This window comes from Cyclopterus lumpus, chromosome 14 (genome assembly GCF_009769545.1).
Source record: "Cyclopterus lumpus isolate fCycLum1 chromosome 14, fCycLum1.pri, whole genome shotgun sequence".
In the NCBI taxonomy this organism is placed as follows: domain Eukaryota; kingdom Metazoa; phylum Chordata; class Actinopteri; order Perciformes; family Cyclopteridae; genus Cyclopterus; species Cyclopterus lumpus.
The window spans coordinates 13,704,321-13,732,087 of NC_046979.1; the positions used below are offsets into that span (position 1 = coordinate 13,704,321).

Genomic DNA, 27,767 nt, shown 5'->3' on the forward strand with positions numbered 1-27,767 from the left:
GGTCGGGCAGTCACGCGCTCTACAGCAACCCGTCAGGAAGAAGAAAAACAAAACAAACCCGAGAGAGAACTGTAACAGCGTGTGGACTCCATTGAAAAGAGGATCCTATTATTTCCAACACGGGGACATACACGAGGTCCGAAACGAAGCGAGACGTGTGCACGGGCGTCCCAAAAGTGAGTAGGGCCGTTATTGCTCCTTTTGGGGTGAACTTTCCTGTGCATAGCATCTGCGTGGCAGAGGATTAGCTTTGGAGCTAGCGGTAGGTTGTTGTTGTGTATCGGGCTTCAACTGGGACGAGGAAGGGGGCGGACGGAGGCCATACTGAATGAGAGCTGCGGTTGAAAGAGAAACGGGATTCGTCGGTTCCGCATACAAACAAATAAAATAAACACAGTTTGGGGAAAGTAATACACTCATCGGGGTTCTTATTGTGCATTGCAGTGTTTCTAGCTCCTGCAGGAAGTGTTACGGCGTGGAAACGCAGCTAGCTAACGCGTCATGGTGGTTCGAGACACATTTCCGTCACTGTCAAATTGGCGCTTAATCTGCCCAGATATTGTGTCCCGTTGGTTTTGTTGTTTGTCTCCGTGTAATTAATTGGTCGATTTGTTCAAGTCGGGGGGTCACATTTGTTACTCAGGGCGAGGTTGGTTAAAACCTGCATGTATGAAAGAATATTGAGTTTGAAACTGTCCAAAACATACTTACCGCTATTTGACCTTTCATTTGTATTTTGAGAAGAACACAATTTGACCATATTCACTGGTGTTTATGGCGAGGGGGACTTCCAGTGTGCCAGTGAATTGTTCGACGCTGACTTTTTGAAGGCAGCCCGTGCTCTCTGGAGGTACACGCCCCCCAACACACTCACTGCTGCTGGAGAAAGAGCTCGAAACTGCTAGAAATTTCCACGGGATCGAAGTTAAATAATGCCCCCGAATCAGACTTAGGGTTACACCGATGAGATTTATCAAACAGATATTTGTTTGTCATGATAGATTATTATGCATCTCCATCTCAACAACCCGCTGTATAGCAGACACGTTTGATTTGGTTTCTCCTCTTAAGTATAAATAATAACAAATGTCACGGATTGATGTATAATCTTATGTTGTGTTCAGTTTTTGTGGTAGGTGGTATATTTTTTACATTAAACACCTTTTTAAATATATATATATCTAGGCCACGGGCATAAAGGCCTCCAACTTGTTTATCTTCTGCCTCAACCTAGATTGAAAGGGGCTGTTTAGTATGTAGCAGTTTCTGGAACTGACAGTCATGGCGGCCTTTCAGGCACTTCTGTAGGCGGGACGTCATTTCCTCTCGACCAATAGGGTTGAAGGATTAGGTGGGTGTTGGCGCAACGCGTTAGATTGAGTTTTGTTTTGCTTTGCTGAGGATCAGTGATGAGTGCAAAGACTGGGAAAATACTGGTGATATCTATAGACTCATTGGTGTTGATGGAAGGTACTTTTTAATTTATACCCACCTGTTAGATGGTGGTAATGATGATGTTGAGATGTAGACGTTTGTGCACTCTTCACTGTGCTTCTTCAAAACAAGTGAATCCATCACAAAAAATAAATAAATGTCTTTTTTGTTTTTTAAACGATTAAGTTGAATACATTTATATTTTCATTTCTATTTAATACGTTTTCTTACCTTTTTTTTACCCCCCAACGGCACCCTCCGCCCTCCTAGAAGGTCGAGTAAATTTAGTTTAATTTCATTTTCTATCTAGCGCCAGATCAGAACAGAAGTCATTTAATGTTCCCTTGCCTATAGAACAGGTCTACGCCTTGTTCTTTTATTAAACTAACTAATGGGCCTTATGTTATTCATCTAATTTCTGTCGTTTCGCGCGTTTACAATTCTCCTCTATCGCACACAGACACGTGCGCGCGCAGACAGGCGAGCCCCTTCCACGCCTTTAAGCCTCCCTAAAATGTTCTTTAAGCCCCCCCCCCCTCCCTAACTAAAACTATTGTTTCTCACTTGGACAAGTTATTTATAACTCTAACATGCTAAATATGTGCGTGCGTTCAGGTTTGTATGTTTTCTTCCCCTTCAAATTACAATCCAATAGCTCATCATCATACTGAACGATATAATCGCCGGGCACTAGGACCTTGGGGAGGCTGCTGCGCTGGCTTTCTCCCTCTGCCAAGTAACGTCTCTCGTCAACGACAGCCAGGATTATAGGCCAAGGATTTTAGCTCAAAGTAAATGATGCACGGAGTGAACTTGTAAGTACAGGTAGTTACAAAATGTCTGTAGTTGTTAATGAGTGTTTCCTGCATACATTTAGTTGAGGCAAATAAAAGGAAATATTATACTTGGCCATTGGGTGCCTTCCATTTCAGCCCATCATTTATCATTCGATAATTAAGATGTACTTTAGTATTTATTTTAGTTATTCATGTTTTTTTCCCCACATTGAATGGTATATTTGACACTAAACTAATTAATGTGATAGTGTCCAAATGAGCATACAATATCACTGGTATGTAAAAACTACACGGACAACAAAATAGACGTTGATGTTATTCCCATATGCTCATAATAAAACAAGTAAACAACTCAAAAGTTGACCCTGTCAGGTCCATTCTCCATCCATTGTGTGCGGTCCCTTTTTATGAATTTGGATTTGGGAGTGATGCAGATATGAAAGCTAGTTTATCCGTCTTTCCTTTACAAGCAGGAAAACTATTTCTCTCTTTATTTGAAAAAAGTTCATATTTGTGTTATAAAATTTCACTCTGACCCTGAAATTCTGTCTCTTGTGTTATATACTGAATGCAAGCAAAATAACACTCTTTCAGATTAAACAATCTATGAACTGTCTGAAACAATGGATATCCGCGGCCCCAAAAAAATTTGACACGCAGACGTGCCACTCCCCTTAGATCTAAGCCCCCCCCTTTCTTGCAATCCTAGAAATGCCCCTATGTGTTTATTGATACAGTTAATGTATTTGCAGGTCAAACGAATCATAAAACACGGGACGAGATGTTAAAACTGTCCATTGTGCCAATAGATGTTATGCACTCACATGATCTTTGCCGTGATGTTGACAGAGTGGCATGGGAGGTTTATTTCTTAAACTGGGTTAAGATGTCAATTTTGGGACACATCCTCAGTAGTGTGCCTTCAAATCAGTGAGTGTTTCGGCCTTTAATCACTAAACACCCTCTACAAAGGTGGCCAGCTAAAGGGTGATCAAGCCTTAGCTTGTGTCCCATGCCCAATTAAGATTTTCCACGGGACTATGCAAGGCAGGGGCGTCCTCTTCCCTGAGCCAGCCCTACAGCTGACCGCATACCTCATATGCCCTCCTCAAGTTGCAGGGATCTGAATAGGGTTCTCAGGTGGGGGTGGGGGGTCATGAAGTTATAGCCCAGCAAGGGTCCTTCTGTTTGATCCAGATCCACTGGCTGTCTCTTTCAGCTGCTTGAGAAACTGCTCTGCCGGTCTGCCGCAGAGCCTGTCCATGGATTCCAAGTTCTTTCAGCAACCTGATGGTGGAAGAAGCCACAAATCCTCTGCATCTCACTTCAACTGGCCAGACTTTTGCATTCCAGCCACGCTGAGTTGTGCTGCTGCCAACTCTGCGTAACGCAGTTTCTTACGCTCGTAGGCCTCTTCAACAGAGTTTTCCCACGGGACTGTGAGCTCTATGATGTACACAGCCTTTCGTGAAGGGGACCAGAGTAACATGTCTGGCCTAAAGTTGGTAGAAGCAATCTCAGGTGGAAAAATGAGTTGCTGGCCAATATCGACAAGCAACTTCCAGTCCCGGGCCATGGCTAGGTGTCCAGTTTCTGGCTTCCTAGGAGGATGCTTGGGCCTTTTCTGTCCCTCCCGGATGAATGTTGTTGTTTGAACGGGATTGCTTGTTTTTGGAGGTAATGAATTGGTTGCACTCCTCTTGGTCTCAAGTGCTGCAGCCAGGCTTTTGAGGACCTGATTGTGCCTCCAAGTGTAGCGGCCTTGTGAGAGGCTGGTCTTGCAACCTGTCATTATATGCCTGAGAGTCGCTGGAGCTGGGCAGAGGGGGCAGGTCGGGTCCTCGCCATACCATTGATGTAGGTTTTTTGGTGATGGAAGCACATCATAAACAGCTCTTATGATGAAGCTGATGTTGCTTGCCTCCATTTGCCAAAGCTCATTCCAGTTGATCTTTCTCCTCTCCATGCCTTCCCACCGCATCCATTGCCCTTGTTTAGCAAGAGAGACAGCCTTTGCACTTCTTGCAGTCTCCTCCTGTCTGCGCACCTCCTCGACCACCAGCTTCCTGCGTTCAGATGTTGTTGCCTTATGGAACGTTGGTTTGCTTGCTGCCAGGCCAAAGCCTCCTCTTCCATGCTGGATATTCCCCACACTGTCTTGGTGTCTCAGGGCTGATGTTGCTTGCTGCACAGCCTTGGATGATGTCCATTTTCGTCCAGTTTGTAGGGGAGGTGCAGCCTTGCTAATGGTCTGGTCTTTGGAGTCCTTCAATGTCATCTGAAGTCTTACTTTAGAGCACTTGTACTCCTCCGTTAGACTTGTAAGAGGTAGTTCAAGGACCCCTTTGCCATAGAGGCCGATGTTACTCAGACATCGTGGGACACCCAGACATTTCTTCACGTAATGGTTCGCTCCATCTTCTCCACTGTTGTTATTGGGACCTCATAGACGGTGAGTGGCCACATTACCCGGGGGAGAAGTCCAAACTGTAGGCACCAAAGCTTGAGCTTCCCAGGCAGTAGGGTATTGTTGATGATCTCAAGACCGTCGACGATGTCCTGCCTTACTTGCTGCACTTGATCAAGAAAAACATCTGCAACAGGCTGTTTCTGACACTCGCATATCTGAAAAATACACTGCAGTGACAAAACCGTCACCCTTTGTTAAGTGTCGGTGTCGCCGTAACTCACTTATAAACAATAACATGGTGAAATAGGATCCAAGTTTAAAGTACCCTTATATGTACTTAACTCCCAAATTCACAAATCAGATTAATTGGCCTCAATAACGCCAGCCATTTGGGCCTGTCGTAGCAGGAAAAGCACACGTGGGGCTACAAACATAAGCATGGCTCAGTTTAAAAGATGATTGCAATGCCGCACCACAATTAACAATGGTATTAGTTAGCTGCTGTGGATTAGACCTAGACCTCTGAAGTAAAGAATACTTATCAGTTGTGACATATACTTGATAATTGTTTCTCAAACGCTGAGCCCATACTCATTCTCTCATTGGTCTGCACTGTAGAATGTAGAAGATTTGAAGTGAGCAATGAGAAGTAGGACAACACTATTAATCAAATGTTGTTTAGCACGTGTCTTTTTAAATGCTCACCAGCATTTAACCTGAATAGCCACATAGCTGTAATTAATGTGCTGTATTAAGAGATGTTAATAGTGCAGAACTCTGGTGCAACGGCTGTTCGGTGAACTGTAGAAATAATGTGCACGCGTCAGGCATCTTGTTGACTGTCGGCTGGTCTCTAACAATGACTTCTATCCATAAACCCATCTTGTGATATCTATTTAAGATGGATATCTTATCTGTCAAGTAGGACTGAGTGCAATAACTGAAATCAGTATCTTGATAAGATGATATCATGAGCTGTTTATCTAATGCTACAATTCCAACTTAAATAGTTTTCTTTGTAAAGATAAATTTGATGCTCTATGATTCCACTGAAAGTCAATACACAAGTGATAACTATTCATAGTATTGATTTGCTTGCCCTACTGTTCCCTACCTGCTGATATCACTGTCTAATAAAAAATGTCCAGATAAATTAAATGTTACAAGTCCCAAACGTTAAGCACAATTGGCTATTGTAGAGCATCCGTATTTTGTATGTGTGTTGCCACATTGTACACACACATGATTGTTGGATTATTAACTTTTATGAGCTTCTCCCAGATTTAGCCTGGCATCTCCTGCTTTTTATCCGGTAAGGAATCAGCGACCGACTGGTATCAGTAGGTAACGCATTCCAGATAAGACACTGCTGATTGGCCTACTTGGATCACGTCCAATGTTGTGACGCGGAGAATGTGAGCTGTTTGCATGATAGTGGTGCTACGAACACAGTGTCTTCCTCTTTGTGTTCAGACCTGAACTAACAGAGCTATAGAGGGAAACACCCATATGAACATGTATTGTTATTTTTACTTGATAAATGACAACTAATTATTTATAAAACAGATAAGTATCACGTTGGCATTAAGCTTTCTTTTTTTCTGTCACTTGATTAATTCATTAATCCATTCATTTGGCATGGGATTATTCTTTGAACTATCACACAATATTGCAAACCCAGCTGATGCTGCAAAGAAGACAGAGCTGTTGCCCGGGTCCATTTTGAGCTCATCGTAAACAGCAGCATGAGTGAACCTGACATCAATACAGGAAACTGTGCATTTGTAGAGAGACTGCATCGTGACACAATTAGTTGTCAAGGGATGCTATGAAGAACAAAAGCACATTTTCTAAATTGTGTGAGAAGACATTTGATGTATCCAACATATGAGCTGCAGCAGTTGAGAATGATGCAGCCACAGTGCATCGTAAGGGCATAATCAAAAGACAATTAAATTACTGAGAGCGAGGGTAGAGTTCTGTTACCTTGACAGGATGTTTCTCCACTAAAATTGTCCGTCCCCATGCACTTCTGAGATCTAAGCATGATGCTGCAAAAAGTCTGTCCTGTAGAGCCATTTCTGTCTTCATCAGTTTATATGTCTCTCTTTAGTGAACATTTCGGTTTCTATGTATAAAATAGATTTTTACATTTGCCATAGAAAGGAAAATATAAATATAGTACATAACCCTGACCTATGTTGTGGCCCTAAACCCAGCAAATTCCCTCAGTATAAGAGCTAGAAGAAAATATCTAATGCTGGCAGGTTTCATCACCCAACTAAGTCTGACCAAAGCCTGAGAGAGGCATGCAGCTGAGTCTTTTGGGGCCTGACAGGCTCTGTCATAAATATCCGGCTCGACATCACAGCCTGTGTCAGCTACTAAGCAGCGGGTTGGATTATATTAAATTCTGCTACTGAAAAATGTTCAGTGCAGCTTTTGCCTGGAGAGGTGAGGATCGTTGTGACTTGTTTTGTGCATGTTTGTACACACAAAGGCTTTCTGTGATAGCAACGAGTCTGATCAATGCTGCTGGAGTTACTGTTGTGTTCAGGCCATATGCTTCCTCATTCTGTGTCTGCTACAGGTGACACCAGACACAGGTGCCCTGGAAGGAAGCACATATTGAGATATGATAAGGATCCCCATTCGTATTCAAGAAGCTGAACTTCCAAATATATACTGTTGGTCATTAAAAGAGTACGTGGCTATTTATGTGTATAGACTTGTGTGCTTGCCTGTTGTTTTGATGTTTGGCAAATGTGTTGCTTTTACAATCGCTGTTGTACTCGTGTTGGTATGTTTTCTTTGTCACTTCCTGTCTCTATGCAAAGTACTGTGAACACATGGGGACAGAGCGCTGAGGTGAGAAGTTCATTTTAGTCAGTCAGCACCCTGTGATAGGAAGTGATGTCGTCCCCCTGGCCTCAGAGGAGTGGGATTGGTGGTATGGTTGTGTGTCAGCTGTTCACTGCAGGGGGTCATGTCTCCATGCAGATTGTCATGTATTTGAGATGCAAAAGCAGCAAAGGGCCAAAAGATGAGGCGGGGGAGGGGGGACGTCAAACAAGCAGAGAACGAGAAAGAACACAACAAATATTTCTTCTATCTTTTACTTCATTATCATGGTAGTTAAAATGTATTTTACAGACCTATGCAATATATGTTGCTCTTGGATAAATAAGCACTAAGGTTAAGTTATTGTTTACAATGATGTCTCAATTTTAAAGTGATTTTATTGGTCTGTTTTTGGGCTCTTTTACTTTTTTTTTTATGATCATACACTATAAATGGACGTTGTCACTGGGACGTCACCCATTTGTTTGTGGACTGTACTTTTGAGGCCCCAAATTCAGCATTTTGGCCACCCCCATCTTATTTTTTGGCCATCGTTCACTAAAAATAGAATCATAATTAACTAAATGAACATCATGCTTAATCGAAGAAGACTTCAAACTAGCAATTGAGACCATAAACTCATGTTTACAATGTTTACTGAGGAATTAAATCTACAGTCATTCTTTCATAGATGCTCATGGGGGAGAGTGGTCGTCCCATAACCACAAGGTACCCGGTTCGATCCCCGCTCTCCCCATGTTGAAGAGTCCAGTGAAATGTTCCGTTAAAGATATAGAAGCTTTTTATGTGACAAACAACAGCCTCGCTATTGTAATTGTTCAGGAGGATGTTTACTTGGAGGTACAGGTATTTAAAAAAAAAAAAAACGTAAGTAGTTTCATTCACATTATACTAAAGTGACCTGTTGCAACCGAAATCCACTTCTGATTTCAAGAGGAGGGTGGTGAGGAGTTCTCTTTTTAGACCTTCAGTTTTAGACCACTTTAACAGAGGATGGGATGTACCCCTCCATTAAGAAATATTACTTGTTTATACACTTATGTATGCACTTTCATGATAAGATAACACAAGCACCAGAGAGGGCGGGGTGCTGCGTGGCTGGCAGTGAATGAACGGACATTGATGATAAATGATGGCAGTAAAATGTTTGGTGAAAAGGTTTTATGATTCTCAATTTACAACAACAAAATGCTGTTGTCAGCCTGCTAGCTGCTCCAGCTTGTTTTTGCACCCACACAAACATCATTTCCTGTTCCACTTTGGCATCTAAATTTCACCTTGCCAATTGACCACACCAGAAGACCTTTTTAACAATTGAAAATGGGTTATTATTTCCTCCGTAATCAAATGAGCTACAGAGAAGGCAGACTAAATGTGTATTTCCATATCTGCAAACCACAAAGGAAACAAACGGGTTGTCTATTTGGCTGCTGCCCTTTACTTTCAGTTCTGGTATCAAGAGCTCTCGCAGTACATTTCAGAAGAGGCAAAACGACTCTCCATATACATAACATTGTGTATGAGGACAGGATAAATAATCGGTATGGATATATTGATTTTCAGTGTGCCTCTTGCGTTTTGGTGGGGAATAAACAACCAAACTCAGCAGCTGTGGTTATAATGTACTTGCATGTTAATGGTGTCTTATTGCTTGGATTTGTCTCTATTGATTCTTATACTTCTGCTTATACTATTATACTCTCTCCACCACAGACCTGAAGCATACCAAGAACCACACCAGACCACAACAGACCAGACCAGGTTGAGCCCAACTATTGACACCCTCCCTTTCCCCTCCCCCTCAGCCTTGAAGGCTGCAGCCACCAGATCTCTCCTTTTAGCAGTAACTTATTGCTGCTGATCGGACAACCTCAGGCCTCCGGAACAGGACAGGAGGCCCAGAGGTTCCCTTAGCTGGAGCTACAAACTGTGCTTTGCTATGCCTTTGGTAAGAGTGATGACCGAGGGTGGGTTTCCTCCTGCACAAAACAAAGTAATATGAGAAAAGATAAATGCAATACTGAACTTGAGTGACACAGAACAGTTAGGAAGGATAAGAAGGAAGCACTTGGTTTATCAGATTTTGATTTTGATGATGATAGTGTCTACTACTATTTTAATTTCTTAATTTCTGTTGCAGCCCAGCCTCAGTGGTATGGAGCCTCCCTTTGCTGATGCTTTTCAGAACTACTCCTTCGCTGATCAGGCCCTCACCAGCACTGAGTTGCTCGCCAGCAGCTCTGACCCAGATTTCATGTACGAACTGGTGAGTGGTTACATACACACACACACACACACACACACACACACACACACACACACACACACACACAGAAAACATAGCGAATTATTAAACTAATATATAACAATTGTTACTATCGCCCAAATCTATATACAAAGATTCATTCACGTACTATAACTATAACGGAGACGGTTTATTGCAAAGTATTTTTGCACACACTAGGAGTTTGGCTTGGTGACCATAAACACAGGGTATGTCTTATAGTAATAAAGACATAATTTAAGAATAACACATTTACAATAAAATATGATAAACAAACAAATTAAGAGCATGCTTAAACAAGTCTGTTATTAAGTGTGAAGTGTATAATTAAGTGAAGAGTTGAGCGTGTTTTAAAAGTCAGTCAGTGGGGGTCCCGGGTTTTGTTGATGAGCTCAACTGCGGAGGGGAAGAAACTGTTGGACGGCAGCCTCCTGCCAGATGGAAGGGACTCAAACTGTTAGCCTGAGGTTCCTGGAGGCATAGAAGTTAAGGAGGGATGGCAGATTGCAGTCAATCACCGTCTTAGCATAGCAAATGATACTTCTAAATTCTAACTATCGCTGTAGTTTGGAGTTTAGTTTCACTTCCATCTTCCAGATAATCAGATCTCAGCCTTATTTTTAATGTTAACTGCTGGTGCTACTTTACATTGAAAGGTCTGCACTGGCAAATTAGCACTAGCTTTTAATTGCGAAACACCCATATAAAATATAGTTTGATTATTACAGTTGGCTACGCTTCGTCTGTGTTGTTATTCTCCAATAATAATAAAAAAACAAGTCTACGCAACAAATATGGACATATTTTGAGTTACTTGGTCAGCGGGTCAGTTTTCTTTTTATAGTAAAGCAGAAAAATGCCACAGTGAGAGGAAGAGCTGCATATTCTTAATGTGATATGCAAGTTTCAGCACACCTCCAACACGGCATCGAGGTAAACGGTTATTTTCTACCTTGCCCTGTAGTACAGTGGAAAACACACGCACTGTCAGCGCGGCTTGAGTGGTCACAGTTGCTCACAGCTGGCTATGAGTATCCCCACTTGTATCAAAAAACAATATTGGGTTACATGTTACACAAGCTACCAACAAACAACGGACAGGATTTTAATTCTCGGCACAGTTAGTGGCACTAAGGATCTGATATTGACGACCGTCAGACCCACACCTCTCATGTGTTTTGCCTCATCCTGGTTAAACCCAAACGCTACTGGCAGAATAACTAATTGGCATTGTTGTCACACTTCCATAGACATTCACCTTCTAGGCCAGAAAAAAAATGTGTGAACAAGATATCGCAAGAATATCTAGAGGGAATTTGTTCAAAGTTGGCATGCACGTTCTGTATTACTTTCGTCATTATTTAATAAATATACAATTGCAGTCAATTTACACATTAAGAAACCCTGGTCTTTGAAAGGGAAACACTTCTCTTCACTTCTAGCCATGATGAATTTGACAATATTTGGCATGAGAAGAGCTTCATCTTTTGTTGTCAGCTATTGCAAAACATCTTGGGAGAAAAAAACTCCCTTTTACTCTTTCAACTGTTTAGAAATAGACTGACTGATTGATTAGATTGTCTTCTTAACCTACCTAAATCACCTCCATGTTGTTTTCCTCTCTGCAGGACAGAGACATAACCCACCGGCAGAGTCCCTGTCGGGACAGCATCACGGGGGTCGCAGACGGAGGAAAGGAAGTGGAGGGCTGTTTGGATCAGCTCATGGTTCTGGGCGAGAGTGAGACCGTCTGCAGCAGCCCAGCATTCGAACAGTGGGACTCCTACTGGGAAGATGTCAACAGGTACTGGATCATTTATTTATGTGCTGTGGCTTATTTTAGACTGGGTTAAAAACAACAACAACAACAATAAGCACAAAAAAAAGATTACAACATACTGATGAATCTTATGGAACTCAAATGGCATACTGGCAACTTTCTGAAGGTAAAGATGGCTTACATTTATTGCTATTAATTGTGCTTAACATTACGTACCTATTGTGCAAGAACTGGCATGGTATTGATTAGTAACGGTACAGAATGTCGCATTTAGTGTCCACAAGATTTGTCTGTTTTTAATTAAGAAAGAATTGCCTGCTCACACAAGCTGCTTAAGATTGACTGGTTGGAACCGGTCGGTTTTGAAGCTATTGAAAGTGACCACTTTGTTTTTGTTGTGATAGTTTCAACAAATCCTATTAAAGGCCAAAACATAAAGCAATTAATCCTATTAAGAAGTGGTGACTTGTAAGCATTATATACATATTCCTCTGTGCCATAGAGCACTATTATTATCTAAAAACTTTTGATATCTGTGACTTTTGGACTGGGTGTCATTATTCATTATGATGGACATGATTACTGTAGATTATTTTGAGCCACACCATCGTGCTGCTGTAAATACTAACTATAGCATCAAATGTGTGTTAATGCGCAGCTGAAAATACACCAAAGCACTATTTTCTCCTGCTCAAGTAACATATTATAAAACTCCAGCTGTTCAAAGAAATAACTGAGAAATTTAAAAGATCAAATGTATGTTGAAAAACTGCTCCTGCCCTGTCTGAGCTGCAGAAACAATATTTGTACCACTGCAAAGTACTTTTTTTTTTTTAGTGGTTCCCTGCAGCATGAGGCTCAGGATGTTGGATTTGTATTGTTAGAAAGCCAATGAGAGGCCAGTCTGTGAATCTGTGAATGTTATGTGTTAGGACAGGTGCCTAAAGGTTTTTATAGCAGCAGAGTTCACCATCACTGACCGGTAATCGTTGAGGCAGGTCATCTTGGTGTGACGCAGACGGAGGAGGATTCGAGGCAGATACCGGTTTTGCTCGAAGGGAGGGAGGCGTGGTTTAAGAGGCCAGTAAGTAACAATGCAACTGGCGGACGCAGTCTCCTGAGATCTCTGGTGCTGCTCTGTTTGTCCTGCACCTATCCTGATGCTTTGTTGCTCAAATATTTGCTCCTCTGATGGAGAGTGTCAGCTCAGGGCAGACAACATTGTCTCAAGACTAAAGGTGTTTAATACTCAGGTGGAATAGTGCTGGCTGTTGCAGGGTTGGTGGGAATCTGCTGCTAACAGGGTTGATTGAGGTCATGTTTAAGTGGAACAGAGAAAAGTGCTGTATCTTTTTGTCTAATGAGTGAGTCATTCTTTTACCTCGACTGTCCAGATTAGGCCCAGGCAGCTGTTTGGTCTCTCTGTGAGCTCTGAGTCGTTTTCTTAAGATGGATATATCTGTTTGTTGTGGTACTGGTAGGAACAATTTTGATTACCTCCAGGTTTCACACTACGCTACACATATAACCATATACTAAAGGCAAAGCATGAATTGCAGATGAAATAACAAATTCAGATCTTTCTGTTGTATGAATTGAGGCACAGATTCAGGCTTTTCAACTTCAAAATGTGCACAGGTCACAGGTGACATCTTTTCTTTTTTGGAATCCACATATATTCACTTAACAATGATGATACTTTTTTTGGGATGTGCAGGTCTTATTTCCTACCTATTTAAATGAAACACAGCTAATGGTTACATTTCTACGGTGATATACAATCAAAGTTTTGTCTCTGTGCTTTGTAGATACACACGGCTGGCCAGCTGTGACATCTGGGGCACCAAAGAGGTAGATTTCCTTGGATTAGATGACTTCTCTAGTCCCTACCAGGACGAGGAAGAGATTGGTAGAACCCCGACGCTGGCTCAGCTCAACAGCGAGGATTCGCAGCCTGTGTGTGAGGTGTTGTACCCACCTGCTGACCTGTTGATGTCTGTCCCTCAACCTCAGCTCTCCCAGCTTCCCTGTCACAGTAGGAGACACCTGGTCCCTGGCCAGGGATTGGGCCCCGGATCTGCACGGCCCTCCCTAAGCTTCACATCCTCTTTCCGTCCTTCCCGCAGCTTTCTCCCAGACTTTCCTGAAAGCTCCAAAAAAGCCACCAGACCTGTCCCCTCCAGCACTGAGACTATGGCCAAGAACCAGAATCTCCTCAGTCTCACAAAGGACCACGGCCAAGCTGAAACCAGGCCCCAGTGGCGAGGAACCAAGATGGCAGCCCCAACTTCTGACGGCACTAACTTTGTGTGGAAGGCTAAAGTCTGTATGAGTGCTGTGCATAAAACTCAGCCCGATATGCCCTCCCAGACAGATTTTGAGAAGTCAGGTCCCCCTCCACCTCTATCCCAGCCAGAAGACGAGAAGGCCTGCACTTCAGCGAGCGCCACCTTGGTGGTAATTCCTGTTTCTGCAGCCAGTGGCTCTGCCAGCCTGACGAGCTTTGAGAGGAAGGAGATGCCTGTAGTAGGCTGGTCTGCCAGTGTGCCCCGGATGGTTGAGGCGGGCCAGACCCTGGAGGGCAGCACCTCTGGGCTGGTCAGCAGCGGCGATAGCATGGCAGGGGCTAGCGGCGATAGCATGGCAGGGGCTAGCGGCGATAGCATGGCAGGGGCTAGTGGCGATAGCATGGCAGGGGCTAGCGGCGGTGGCAGCGGTCTGGCTGACGAGGGTGCGGAGAAGAGCAAGGAAGAGGAGCACAACTACTCTCTGTTCTTGACCCGCAGCAAGCTGGCCGGCAGAGCCTGCTCCCAGCCGGAGGAGGAGGAGGAGGAGGATGAAGAGGAGGAGGAGGAGGAGGAGGAGGAGGGGGAGGGGGAGGGGGAGGTGGAGGTGGAGGGGGAGGAGGAGGAGGAGGAGGAGGAGGAAGAAGATGAAGAGGAAGAAGACGACGAGGAAGATGCGGAAGAGGAGGAAGGCGATGGGCTTGAGTTGGATGACGAAAACCACGATGAGGGTTTCGGCAGTGAGCACGAGCTGTCTGAGAATGAGGAGGATGAGGATGAGGAGGAGGATGAAGACTACGAAGCTGACAAGGACGACGACATGAGTGATGCCTTCTCCGAGCCAGGTGAAGGTATCTTCATGCTTCTGGTTGTGTGACCAATCAATGGCTTGTCATTATTTGAGAATGTTTTTGTTTATTTCTTATATTATTACCTTACTGTTGTTATTGCCCTTATTTTCATTCTCTGTCTTTCCTTTGCTCCGATTTTCTCCCCATTCTCCTCTTCTCAAGGCTGTGACATGGAGCTAATGGAGGACATAAAAGGCCTGACGGCAGGAGTCTCCAGCCGGAAGAGAGGCAAACGTCGCTACTTCTGGGAGTACAGCGAGCAGCTCACCCCCTCCAAACAGGAACGTATGCTTAAGCCGTCTGAGTGGGACAGACACACGCTACCTAGCAACCTGTACCAGAAGAACGGGCCTCTCCATGGTATAAAATCACACGTACATACAGTATAAATGTATAACGCAAGCTGGAACTGTATGATGTACGCCTTGCTTGAACACTTGCTTTTGATGTTTAGTCAAAGTCTTTATGAGAATCTTCAAAGGAAGGACTTTTGGGATCTGTTTTTGACATTTCATTTCATCACACATCACTGTATAAAACTTATAATACTTAGTGGAGACTGCAGTGCAAGTACTGTGTCTCTCAGTAGGACTGTGACCCTTTGGACTTCCACAACAGCAGCTGTGCACAGCATGTTACAGTGATACTGTAATTTAAGTGATCACATGTGGCACTTTTGTGGCTCTGCACAAGCCTGCAAAGCATTTTTCTTGCATTCATTCCCTGTTTAAATTTTTTCTTGTATTTTGATAATTTAGCAGGGGTTTCAGAAAGAAAAAGCACAGAAAATGAAATCATTTTGAATGAGTGGCGGTCCAAAACACTCAATGACCCATTTCTTTTTTACTGAACCTGCCGGGTTCACACTGGATCTTGAAGATCATTTATATCATACTGTATATAAAATATCATTTGTATCGTTTATTGTAGATTATCAGTTTTTGTTTTCCTTGATTCTGTTGCGGCACACAGAGAAAATTGATCAGACACTGAAACTATTTTCAGCTGAAGATCACAAGAAATAACCAGCCCAATCGGTTTACATGTGCGCTGAAGGGACTCGCGGCGCTTCCATGTCTACTGCAAACGCAGCATTGGACATCCACTGCAGGTTTCCCCAACTGTGACTCAATGACTGAATGTCTAAATGCTCTAAAAGACATTTAGTCAAAAGTGAAAAAATATTTCTTATACCTTCACACTTCAAAATTAAGAGTTTTGGCGGAAAGACGTGCTAACAAAAGTTGAATGATTCCTTTAATATTAAGTCGCAGATTATTTAACATACAACAAATAATATAAATTTGGGAAACGATACAAAAACAATAATACAAATGGAAATGGAAACTGCAATAGCTGCCATACATACTTGTGTGCTTCATGCCTGCTGAAACGTTGAAATGGATGTGAGAGTCCTCTCTAATGCCTCCTCTCATTCATTGTCATGAAGGAAAGTATATGCTGAAGAAGTCTCGCCGCACAGACGTGGAAGACCTGACCCCCAATCCACGCAAGCTGCTGCAGATTGGCACCGAGCTTCGTAAATTGAACAAGGTGATCAGCGACTTGACGCCCGTCAGTGAGCTGCCGCTGACCGCACGGCCACGGTCACGCAAGGAGAAGAACAAGCTGGCATCCAGGTATGTGCTGTACGCATGTGCTGTACGTACACAGCAGAGTAGCACGGACCTTCTTTCACAATCTCACTGACCTCCACAATATATGTGTTTAAAAAGGTTGTATTGCTTCAACCATGCGTGTAGAGTTTAGTTGTACCCACGTTGTTCATTTGGGGCATCATGTCATGTTTCCCTGTTTGCTAAAAAGAGCTCTCTCCTGTTATGCATTAGTAAACTCCAATCATCTGTTGTTCATTGTAGAGCTTGTCGTTTAAAAAAGAAGGCCCAGTATGAAGCAAACAAGGTGAAGCTCTGGGGACTGAGCACGGAGTACGGTACGTTGCTTACGACACAGTTTTTACACCAAGCTAATCAACCTCTGTATCCTTTTTTTTTTTTTCATGTCTTGATAAAGTTCTTTGTCAAATGTATTCCACTAAATCTACCTATCATCATATATCTCATTTTAAGCTTTGTCACATTCAAAATTGACCTTCAGATCGTTGAAAATTACAAAAAAAAGGGTCACCAACTGTTCCCGAGTGTGTGTGCTCAACCATGTGCCTTCCTGTAGATCGGCTGCTCTTTGTGATCAATGCCATCAAGGAGGAGATAGTTGCCCGAGTGGAGGATTCTTCTCCGCGTCCGACCAACATGGCCGACACTCTGGAGCATCTCATCCAGGACACACTCGGTGAGAATTGAAGAGGAGGACGACAGCTGACAGACATAACTGGGAGTAACTTGTGAAAGATGAATTACACACATTAAATGTACATGAAATTACATTTAATTTAAATGACTAGTTGCTCTCAGAAAACGCATAATTACAAAAGTCTCTGTCAAAAATATAGGTTTAATTATGATATGCTGATATCATTTAAAGTTGGATTAAATATAATTTCAACAGAGCAAATTTAAACTTTTACAAAAGTGGTAAAAAAACATAGGCTGGTATGCTACAATCTACATGATGGAAAAATCAAATGATGAGAAATATTATAGCTAGTATTAAAACAGCATTTAATTCGATCACTATTGACATCCAGAAAATAATCCAAAGGAAGTTAATGCATTTTACAAGAATATCAAAGAGCCCTTTAAAAAAGAAAAATCCGCGATAGAAAATGTTAGGAATGGATATGTATTTAACAGTTAAGCTCAATCTGAACAAGGGGGGTTAATGTCAATAATAAAGTATCTTTTCTGTAGCTGCTGCACAAAAATCATGTCATGTGTTTGTTTGAGGGAAACATAAACAAGGCGTTTAACATCTCTGAATGTGTCATCATGTGTCTTACTGCAGTGGCATCACCTGTTGCTGGGCAGACTTCAGATTTTGTCAACAAGATCTTGGAGAACACAGGACGTGGTGATCCTACCGGCGGACTGGTCGGCCTGCGAGTCCCGACCTCCAAAATGTAGACAGACTGAGAGCAGTGGACTAAATATTTCCACAGTGCTGTCACATTGTAACTATGCTCCCTGCTGCATGCCCCCTCCAACCCAGAGTACATACACATTGTTAGTCACACAAACACACATACCACTCCCTGTGTGTATGTATGTGTGCTTGTTTTAGCCATGCACCTATATGGCATACACCTTAGCTTACTGTCTCTGCAGAGACAGTGTGTCACTGTCTCCCAACCCATCGTCAGCCTCTGTTGGGAAAAGCACCTCTAAAAGCAGGGGATGGTTAGGTGTATAGCTAATAGCACGTCCTAAATCCACTGGTGACTATTAGATGTGTTTAACATAGTGTTGTATAGGGTTGATTCTGTCGGAGGTCTGCTTCCAGTGCTGACACGAAGACAGTCCCACGAGTGTAACCACTGGAATACTTTCACATAGTTCATTTGAGGTTGTAATGATAGAGGAAGAATTGTTACACGTCAGATACCATCAAAGATTGAACACGTTTCCAGTTATCATTTCCTAGAAGAGGCTCACCTAACGTGGCAACACAAATTAACTCCAAGGTGTTGAATTGATCCACAGCTTTGGTTGCCAAGACAGCTGCGGAGAAATAAAAAAAAATAAAAGAAGGGTGCTCCGAGGTGTTTTGGGGTGGCAGGAAGTATTTTGTATTGAAGGCCTAAATATGTTCATGCCATCCCCTGTTTGCCAATCAGGTCTGCTGTTGCTAAAATGTAGGAGTTCACTTTGATCAAAGTAAAGCTCGAAACAAAAAAGCAATAGAAGCTTAAAGTCAAAATTCGACTTAGACGATTAAGCGACAGACATCCTGCAGTTCGCGACAGGCAGGAGGAAGCTTAATGCCTCATTTTGACTATGTTAACTTAAAGGGTGGTTGGCCATGTGGAGTGGAAGGGAATGTAGTTTGGTGCTTTTGGCCTTGTGCTGGTTATAACTGGACCGGGTGAAACGGGCATTTTGCCAGAATGGGAGCAGACTGTGAGGAAGATAATTATGGTGGTGATGAAGATGACAAACAGTGATCGATCTCTTCTAGGAAACTGTACATAAAAGTGTCTCCCAGTGAAAAACGGCACTGGCTCCTCTTTTTGTACAGTAGAGATGTTCATACTAGTGTTTGATCAGAGTTCTATTCATTGTGCCTTGTGTATGTATGCGTGTGTTTCTGTAAGTCTGAGTGAGTGCATGAGAGGGACTGACCGAGAAGAGGTGATGGGTCTGAACTCCCCGAGGTCCAGCCAAGGAGCGGACAGCTTTACACTGAGGGAGATTGTTGGTGGATGCGAGGAGGGAGACAACTGTGGGTTTTGTTGTGTTTTTCAGTTGTCTAAAGATATTCTGAATGTACAAAAATAAGTGGAAGCTCTCGTTGCGCCATGCCACAGAGTCTGTGTATATAGGAGGGCTCCGCAATGGATTATTTTAGTTTTTTGGTACCTTGTCTTTAGGGATCGGGGAGGGTTAACAGATATTTTCGTTTAGAGTTACAAAAAAGATTTGCACACTATATTTTGATTGTTTTTTGTACCAAAGACACATGCAACGAAATGGCGACCAGCCAGTTAAAGTAAGGTTTTGCACAGCTTAACTGACACCGTATTGAATGTAAGAAATGTGGGAGGGTCAGGGAACTTCATAGAACTGTGAAATTAGCTTGGGTCCAATTCTGTACAGAAAAGGAACATTCAATTATTTTTTTAAGAATATGAAAATTAACTCCATCTGTGGGCTTCTCCAGTAGATGTGTGGCTTAGCAAGCACTTAATTCCTGAACTTGTTCCTCCCTCCACATGCTAATTGTTTTTATGGCGCTATTTAGGACAAAAACCAAGAGCGCTAGTAGATAAGCTATGTTACATTTTTGTTTGTCAAAATGTCACCAACAATAACCAAAACATTTTGTTCCTGGTGTCACTTGTTTGATTTCTGTATGTAGATGAGGTCTCGTCCATCAACAGAATATTAACTGAGTTGTGTTTTAAAGTACTGTCTATAGAAACATTAATGCTATCTAGCAATGGTGAAATGCCACTTTTCATGACAATTTATTAATTTTTAAGCATGACACATTTCTAAATCCTATCCTTGCATCGAGTAAGTTAGAGGGGGAAAAAAAGAGAAAAAAAACACAACAAAAAAAAGTTATTGTTATATTTTTGTACTTTAGCTGCCTGCTATCTTTCCTGTTGGTTTGGAAATATTTGAGTAGAGATGAGGAGGAAAAGAGGAGACCGGTCTTAAAGAGCAGTCAATTGATCTTATATGTTTGATATATAAACTGGCACCTGACCCTTTCGCTATCATTTACTGGTTGAGGGATTTACAGAGAATCCGGACTGCATTCATTTGAAACACAATGCAGCAACGCCATGGTGCACTTTGAGTTGTCTATAAAGCGAATGAGGACCTGCTGTCCTTAGCAAGGACAGGGGCATGTCCAGGAAAGCAAGAAACTCAGAGGACAGCATGGAGATGTGAGGGCAGTTGCTGCATGAAAGCCAAAGCCATTTGAGTGTTTCCCAGATTGATCTGGATTCAGCACTGTGCATTGTGTTCACCCTTTTCCCACATATTCCCTTGAACATGAAACCAGTTGAATTTTGCATTTCCTGGGATTGACATCGCTGCCTTTGAGGCTGGCCTTACCTTCGGTCCTCAGCTCACATCCTTCCTGACCAGTCGCAGCCTCAAATAATATCTTTCTTCCCCAAAACATGCAGAGTTACAATACCCAGGCCACAGATTGGTAGCATGCCCAACCTTTAGAAATGCATGATGCCTGTATGCTGGCCTTCCTGCTGCCTCCTCAGAGGAAACGCCGACATTCCCAGGAATTTTAAAATTCAACCAGAGTTCTCTGTCAGCAGGCGAATACAAACAAAAAGTACATGTGTGACGAGGCTGAATTCAGGTTAGTTTGAAGTGAGGAAAGTACTCCTTCACAGACAGAACTCTGATGTCTGGTGATGGCGATGCAGAGCTGTGGTCTCTCTGTACTGTGTGATTGAATAACAGCTAGTGCTGCATATATATATATTTTTACCGATTTGTTTTCCGTCTAAAAAGGGAGAAATGGTGCTTTTTTCTGAAACTAGGATGATGAGTATCCATGATTCTTATTCGACTTCTTAGTGCTAGTTGTAGCCTAATGACTTGCCCTCCCCGACCGTCCATAGCTATTTTCTTAGGAGTGATTCATTTTTGTAAATAGAATATAAGTTGATATGTACCTTCTAAATGTTAGATATATGTATAGAATACTCTATCTTATATGTTTGAAAACAAAAGCACTTTGTCCAAAAAAGGAAAAAAACAAACAAAAAGAAAGCATTTTTTTTCTTCCATTTGCTGCTAAAAGGCCTGGTGTGAATGCTGCAAGTGTACTTGATGACTACTTGCCAGGATAGGTCTATCACCTGACTTGGCTAGGTCTATAAACTAGCAAGGAATAGGTGTACGGTCTGACGAGGGTTGGGTCTAAATGTAATGATATGAGGTGCTGTATGAGCATGTATCACTGCTTGGCTCTGGGAAGCCCAGACAGGATAGATTTATTTCCTGGTCAGGAACCGTGTGGATAGTGTGTTTGTGGTCTTATAAAAAAAAAAGAGGGTTTTGATTCCAGGGCCCCTACGTTGGTCTTGATGCTGACCCCCTTGGCGTCATGATCCATTTGCCTTCAGTAGAGGTTTCCTATGGAAAAATTGATTCTGCTTTGGCTTCCTCTTCAGGGTGATGTACAGTGTGACACATTTCTCCAGAGAGCTATATTGTTATCATTTGTAAACTGATTTCTACTTGTGACTTAATGAGGAGGGGATTTAGCCCGAGGCGGCCAGGAAGAGCCCGTTTTAAAGATGCTGTTCCGGGCCGCCTTGGGGGAGGTTACTATATCACTGTACTGTATGGCAAGCCAGTTACAAATGGAGACTCAATCCGGACACTTAATGCCTTTTTGAACTTTGAACTTACACACAAAACAAATAATTACTTAGCAGACATGTCAGTTGCCAAGGGGTGTGCCTGAGGTTTATGACATTGTTCGGCCAATATATTGTCAACGACAACAAAACCATTCAGCCCGATTGGCTCAAAACAACCTTGACTGAAGTAGCAGACGTGGTGAAATAGGTCTGAAAAATGGCTTCAAAACGTTGAACTTCTTGTGCTCAGTTGTATCTTTTAGGACAACTTTTGAAGCATTTTTTTCAACTACAATTTTACCCAGCTCTGGTAGGGGGTCGATAGTGGTTAAAGAGCCACTGGTTGGCCAATAGTAGACCAGCTCAGCGGAGTGCGAGTGCGAGTGCGAGTGCGAGTGCGTGTGCGTGTGCGTGTGTGTGTGTGTGTGTTTTGTAGACGATCACAAAGCTGAATCGAGATAGAGTCCTCACAGGTTTTTACATTTAACATGATAGGTGCAAGCTGTGCAACTTTACATTCAGACCAGGAGACTCTGTGGCATTTTAATAGTCAAGGAAATGAGTGAAAATGCACGCCAGTAAAACTATTCCTTATTCTTTTTATTTCTGATGACATAAATCCTATACTGTCAACTATTAAGCTAATATAGTGTGTAACTTTGTGCTCCTCTTGTCCAATAAAAGCTAAGTGGATCCATAAAGCTCTTCTTCAGCACATCAGGGTAATATCGTTCTATCTGACATATGTGATGACTTATAAAATCAAAAGAAATCTATATTTATGTATTCCAATTATTGTCGCCATTCTTTACTCTGTACAAAATATTTTGTGCGTGTGTGTGTTATGAATTGTCAATGTCAATCAATATAGTGCAATGCTCGCTACACAACCTTAAAAAAGGCCAATAGACTTGGCACAATAATTTACAAAGTTTCTCCGCTTTCTCCAAATAGGTATTCAAACATACACAACCTGCAACATTTCCCTCTCGCAAAAGGATTTTACTCTGATTTCCCGCCAGGATCTAACTGGGGTTTGTCACATGGTGCTGATTACTTTTCCAAGAAACCATCCAATAATGAAAATGGCATATGTATTGGATCCACTCACACAGAGAACATGCGATTATTGTTCTCAATAACTGTCATCGGACACTTCCCCCACTGATCATTTGCATTGAACTGTCCCTGTTGGACCAATCAGAGGAATATTCTTACTCTTCTCAACAGCAGAATGGTGATTGCTTTATTATTGAGCTGTATGGTTGCTATTGTTGGGTATACCACATTTTGTATGTACAATTCAGACTCCTTGATTTGATACCATTGCCCAAAGTCACAGAGGATCTTTATTCCATCTGAGAGGTACAAAACATTCACTTTTGATTTAAGTAGCAAGTGGAATTTTCTTCTCATGTTAAAATGTTGACGTTGAGAGAGGAAATATTTGGTAATGCTTTTATTTCATCATTGTTTTTGTAGTTTTAGAATAATTTCAAAGAAGTTTCTTTTAAAGAGATTTGCAGTTTAGTAATGTAACTTAAAATGAATCGATTTGAGTTTTAGTCCGTGCAAAGGGCTGAACACGCCAAAACATGCAATTCAACATGAATGGAGAATAAGTTTATTTTGTATAATAAGTTTATAATTACTCTATGTTAAAGGGACAGGTGTCACCTCAGCTCTATCCTCAGCTCTATTGAGCATTTGAGTGTCTTTCAGCTCGCTTGTTGTTGGGCCAGCAACTTAGTCTGATATCATCAAAAACCCACTGTACACTTCCTGCTCCGCACCAAACAGTGGATAGTTAGCAATATAGTGAGTGAATATAGCGGAACATTTAGCAGCTAAATATCCAGGTATTTCACCCAGGAGTTGGTGGAGACCAAAAGCAGAGTTTAAAAAAAGAGTGTATATTGGACTTACTTTCAACAGGTTGCCTGAAACAGGAGTACAGGGCTGTTCGATAACATGTTAGCCACAACAACAAAGTGAAAAGGAATCAAGAAACTTCTTAGGAAGTTATTAGGAAATTACAAATCTGTAATATGAGTGCCACCAAATATTATCGTCTCAATAAATTGGGTTTGTAAAAAAGAAAAGAAAAAGACTTTACCTCCTGTTGGCTGTGGTGTCAGATCTCAGAGTCTGGTTTTGAGTTTCTTTCGGGGGCTTTTCAAATTTGTCCTGTCTTGTTCGGACCCATGTGGGCTACCCTGCTTGTCAAAACACCTCATATTCAGAGGCTGTGTACTCACTAACCTGCACATTTTGTTCCTACAGAATACAAACAGAAATGTACTCTGTTAAAAAAAAAAGACGGAGTAGGAATAATGTTTCTGCATGACGATTTCCTGCAAAGTACTGATGGAATCAAATAATGTCTGGAATTCTTTGCAGATCGTGAAACGATTTGTCCGATCAATGGAAAGGTTCTCCATTGTTTCTGCACTCTGTCGAATGATTTCACACTTGCTGCTATTGAACGAGCACAAGAGTTTTTGGTTCAGTGTCCATGACATAATTAGAGTATTTTATTACCACACACCCTGTTTTTTTTTTTTTTTTTTACACTTTTTTCCAACGACAACCAACAGTGTTACTCACCTTGCACTTGTTTTTTTGAATATGATGCCTGCTGAACCAGGTGCCTTAATCAAATATATGAGAACACAAATCTGCACCTTCTGTCAGTCTGGAGGGGATTCCCTACAGAAATAAGGGACCGGGTTTCCCAAAACCTACACTTGAAGTACACAAATGAAATGAAAACCTAATTTTAATCCCAAATCAATAGATTTTGTCTAATAAGCAGCCTTAAACAGCCGATATGCTGTTTGTCGTGTCTGCAATGGATTTACCTTTTTAACGTGGAACTGAAGAAGAACATAAATTCAAACTCTAAATTGATGTTTTGGGAAACCTGGTTCTGTCTTTTAACTCTTTCTCTGCCCACTACGCCACGTTATTGTGTTTTGTGTATTGGCTGCTGCTGCTATAACCGCTGGTGTGTCCATGTAGAGAAGAGCAAACTCCCTCTGTCTGAGGCAGAGAGACACTTGGGCCTGCTTTTTTACCTAGTCAATTAAATTGCATTCTTCTTCTTCTGTGGTTTTTGACATGGAGCACCGTGTTGCCGCCTCTTTTTCGAGAAAAACAAAACGAAACTAAAAAGCATAAAACAGAATTTTCCGTTTCTTAACTTTGTTATTATAAAGTGCCAGACCGTCCTTGAAGTCAGTGTTGGCACTGAGTCGCAGGGTGCGAATGAAGTGACAAACTGAGCATCGAGGCAAACTGTGGTGCTAATCTGTCAGTGGCTGGGTGCTAACATGGCTGTGTTAAAAAGCAGTTTTAGCCATATTATTCCTTCTGTCGACGACTCTAGTCAGTGCTGTGTTTCTGACTGCTGCACTGCTGTATGCTGACATAGCGAGGTATAACGCTGCTGCTTTGCTGATGAATGTAGACTAGTCTTCCTCAGCAGGATCATAAAGACAGACGTGAGTGTCTGGTTGTACAGAGGTCAGAATCCAGAAAGATAATGAATGTTGTATCTTTATATGGCGCTGTCCTGCTTGTGTATGTTTAAACTTTTTTAAAATATATTATCAATAATATGTTTGATATTTATGCTCTGACTCTGTTGCACGTTAGACCCCTAAATTATATTTTGTTGCGTATTTTTCCAATCCCAGTGTTCATACCATTTGTTTGATATTTATTTGTTTTGTCCTGTTAATTAACATGTAAGGAGACAATTTGTTGAAACTAGATTTAATAGTTTTTCCACTGAAACAGGCTTTACCAGGAGTCATAGACTTCACGGCGTTCATAAACCTGAATCAAAGTCACAATGAAAACAGTTTTGTTTTTTTACTTAACTTGCTTCATTATGCCATTTTATACAGCTGTATATAACTACATCATTAACTATATTTAATCATTATATATCTCTAATAAAACCTCATGTAGATTTATTTTAAATCCTGCTACTGCACTTTGGAGATGGTTATAATATGATATATAAATGGTTCTAAAGACAATCAATAATTCATGTTTAATTAGACAGAGTGCATCAATAAAAACTTTTGACAACGGAGATATTACAAATCATAAAAATCTGTTATCAACAGATAATTAATATAGATATATAAATACCCAAAAGAGACAATATTTGTAAATCACGTGCAAAATCCTACTAAAACCAAAGTCTTTGAAGGCACATGAAGCGGATACTCCAGTTATTGGGAGTGATGCACACATACGGGAAGATGAACAAGAAATATTGTCCTGTGTGTGGACGCGTGTGTTGGCTCAGTGCAAACAGGATATGATATCAATAAGCTGAAAGTAACGCACAGACTGCACCGATTTGGCCACGAAACGTACAATATGTCATAATAAATCATTTGTATAAATTAGATCAAATTACCACACATAGCGGCGTCAGTTCATGCCTGTCTCGCCCTCAGTAATCTATGACTTTCCACCGGTTAAAGGAAGCAAGATGCGGTCAGAGCTGTGGTTTCATTGTGACTTTGATTAAGCACATTGAGCGTTCTGTCATTGAAGGCTTGAGGCGGTCAGGCGGGGCCAGTAGAGCCCCACACCAGACTCACCGGGTCAGCAAAGAGAACCTCTTCTTGACACAACTCTTCTTTTGTCGTGCCTCTGGTCCGAGGTTCGGGTGCTCCACAGCTTGGAAGCTTGGGTTTAGGAGTCGGCTCGCCTGCTCTCTGACTTTGGTGGGAAAATGTAAACATTTGATCAGTTTTCTGGGAAAACTTCACCACTGCGCCAGAGATGTTTCGCCCCCTTCTGGGTGCTTTTTTTTCTTTTCAGAAGGGCTTTGGTTCGCAGTTGTCTTGTCAGGGAGCTCCTGATATTAGCCAGGGGCCACTAAAGGCTGGTGGGCAGAGACCCCTCATCCTCCCCTTCAATGAATGATCGGGGGAGGGGAGTCATTTCCTCTTCTGCAGACTGATCTTATTGAAGCAAACGGCAACAAAACATCCTTCATAATATAAACAACCCCTCTTTTCATATCTACACGCGTCATCATACACCACTGCAGTGATTTACATCTCCTTCCAGATTTACCAAAATGCATGAAGAGAGACAGAGACATTTAACAAACAGGAAATGCTTATCCTAAAGCATACGTTCTGTTTCTTTATTTTTATTTCTTCAATTTTGATAATCAAGACAGAGAAATTATTTTATAGTCAAATCCATGCAAGTTCATGTCGAGGATGTAGATGGTATCGGTCATTCTGAGCTCCACAGCTACATGCCATTGTTATGATGCTTCTGGTCTTGTATGGTAACTTATTGGACTAGATCAACAGCATGGGATCTTTCTGTAGTTAGTCCTGTGTGTGTTCCTCTCCCCAGTCTCAGTAGGAAGGCTGTACTTCATTGCTAAGTGCTCTATAATAGATCTCTTGGTGATTATAATTTCTTTAAGAAGCAACACCTGCAGAAAGTGTATCCTGCTGAAACTAACTTGATCCTCTCTTTAGCAATGACGTCTATATTTGTAGTTCACATATATGCCTGTTCGAATACAATATCTTGACAGTTGTTATATTTATGTTGTGTAATAAATGTTGTGCTGGGTTTTTACTTTTGTTTTATCTAACGTTTTCTTGTTTTTTTGTTTTTTGGATGCACAGTGAGGGGGGGGGGGGGGGGGCTTTATGCACAGTCATGGAAATCTAAAAGATGATTTTTTTTTTAATTTATATTTGGGTTTGTACATTAACAACTCATTCTGTTTCAGAGCTTCTGACAGTTTTGTCTGTGGCTGTTGTGTTATTGTGCCTCTTTATTTTTCTTTCTTTTTTAAACCATTCTTTCTCTGAGTTGGTACCACAGCTCTGCTTGTAACCACAATAGTCTGATTATGTTTATTGATTTTAATATCAAAATAATAAAACCATTAGCACCCCATCCTAAATCTTGTGTTTTAATTCGGTGTGGCTTTGCGAAGCAGCAGGCTCATAGAGCCTTGCTGCTGCAAGCCACACTGCATGTTCTCCTGCAGGCTTACTACTTATTAGTTGGAATGCTTCAGCAG

At 41.8% G+C, this 27,767-nt stretch overlaps 1 protein-coding gene across 1 annotated transcript; it reads left to right on the forward strand.

Moving 5' to 3' along the window:
• crebrf (creb3 regulatory factor) lies at positions 1-27,640 on the forward strand. The gene is made up of 11 exons (XM_034550432.1): positions 1-176; positions 9,217-9,451; positions 9,644-9,769; positions 11,416-11,591; positions 13,376-14,369; positions 14,466-14,697; positions 14,866-15,063; positions 16,154-16,343; positions 16,584-16,657; positions 16,897-17,016; positions 17,629-27,640. Exons 2-11 carry the CDS (start codon positions 9,443-9,445, stop codon positions 17,745-17,747), a joined length of 2,238 nt encoding a protein of 745 aa, XP_034406323.1. The 5' UTR covers positions 1-176; positions 9,217-9,442; the 3' UTR covers positions 17,748-27,640.
• Positions 27,641-27,767: the final 127 nt, after the last annotated feature.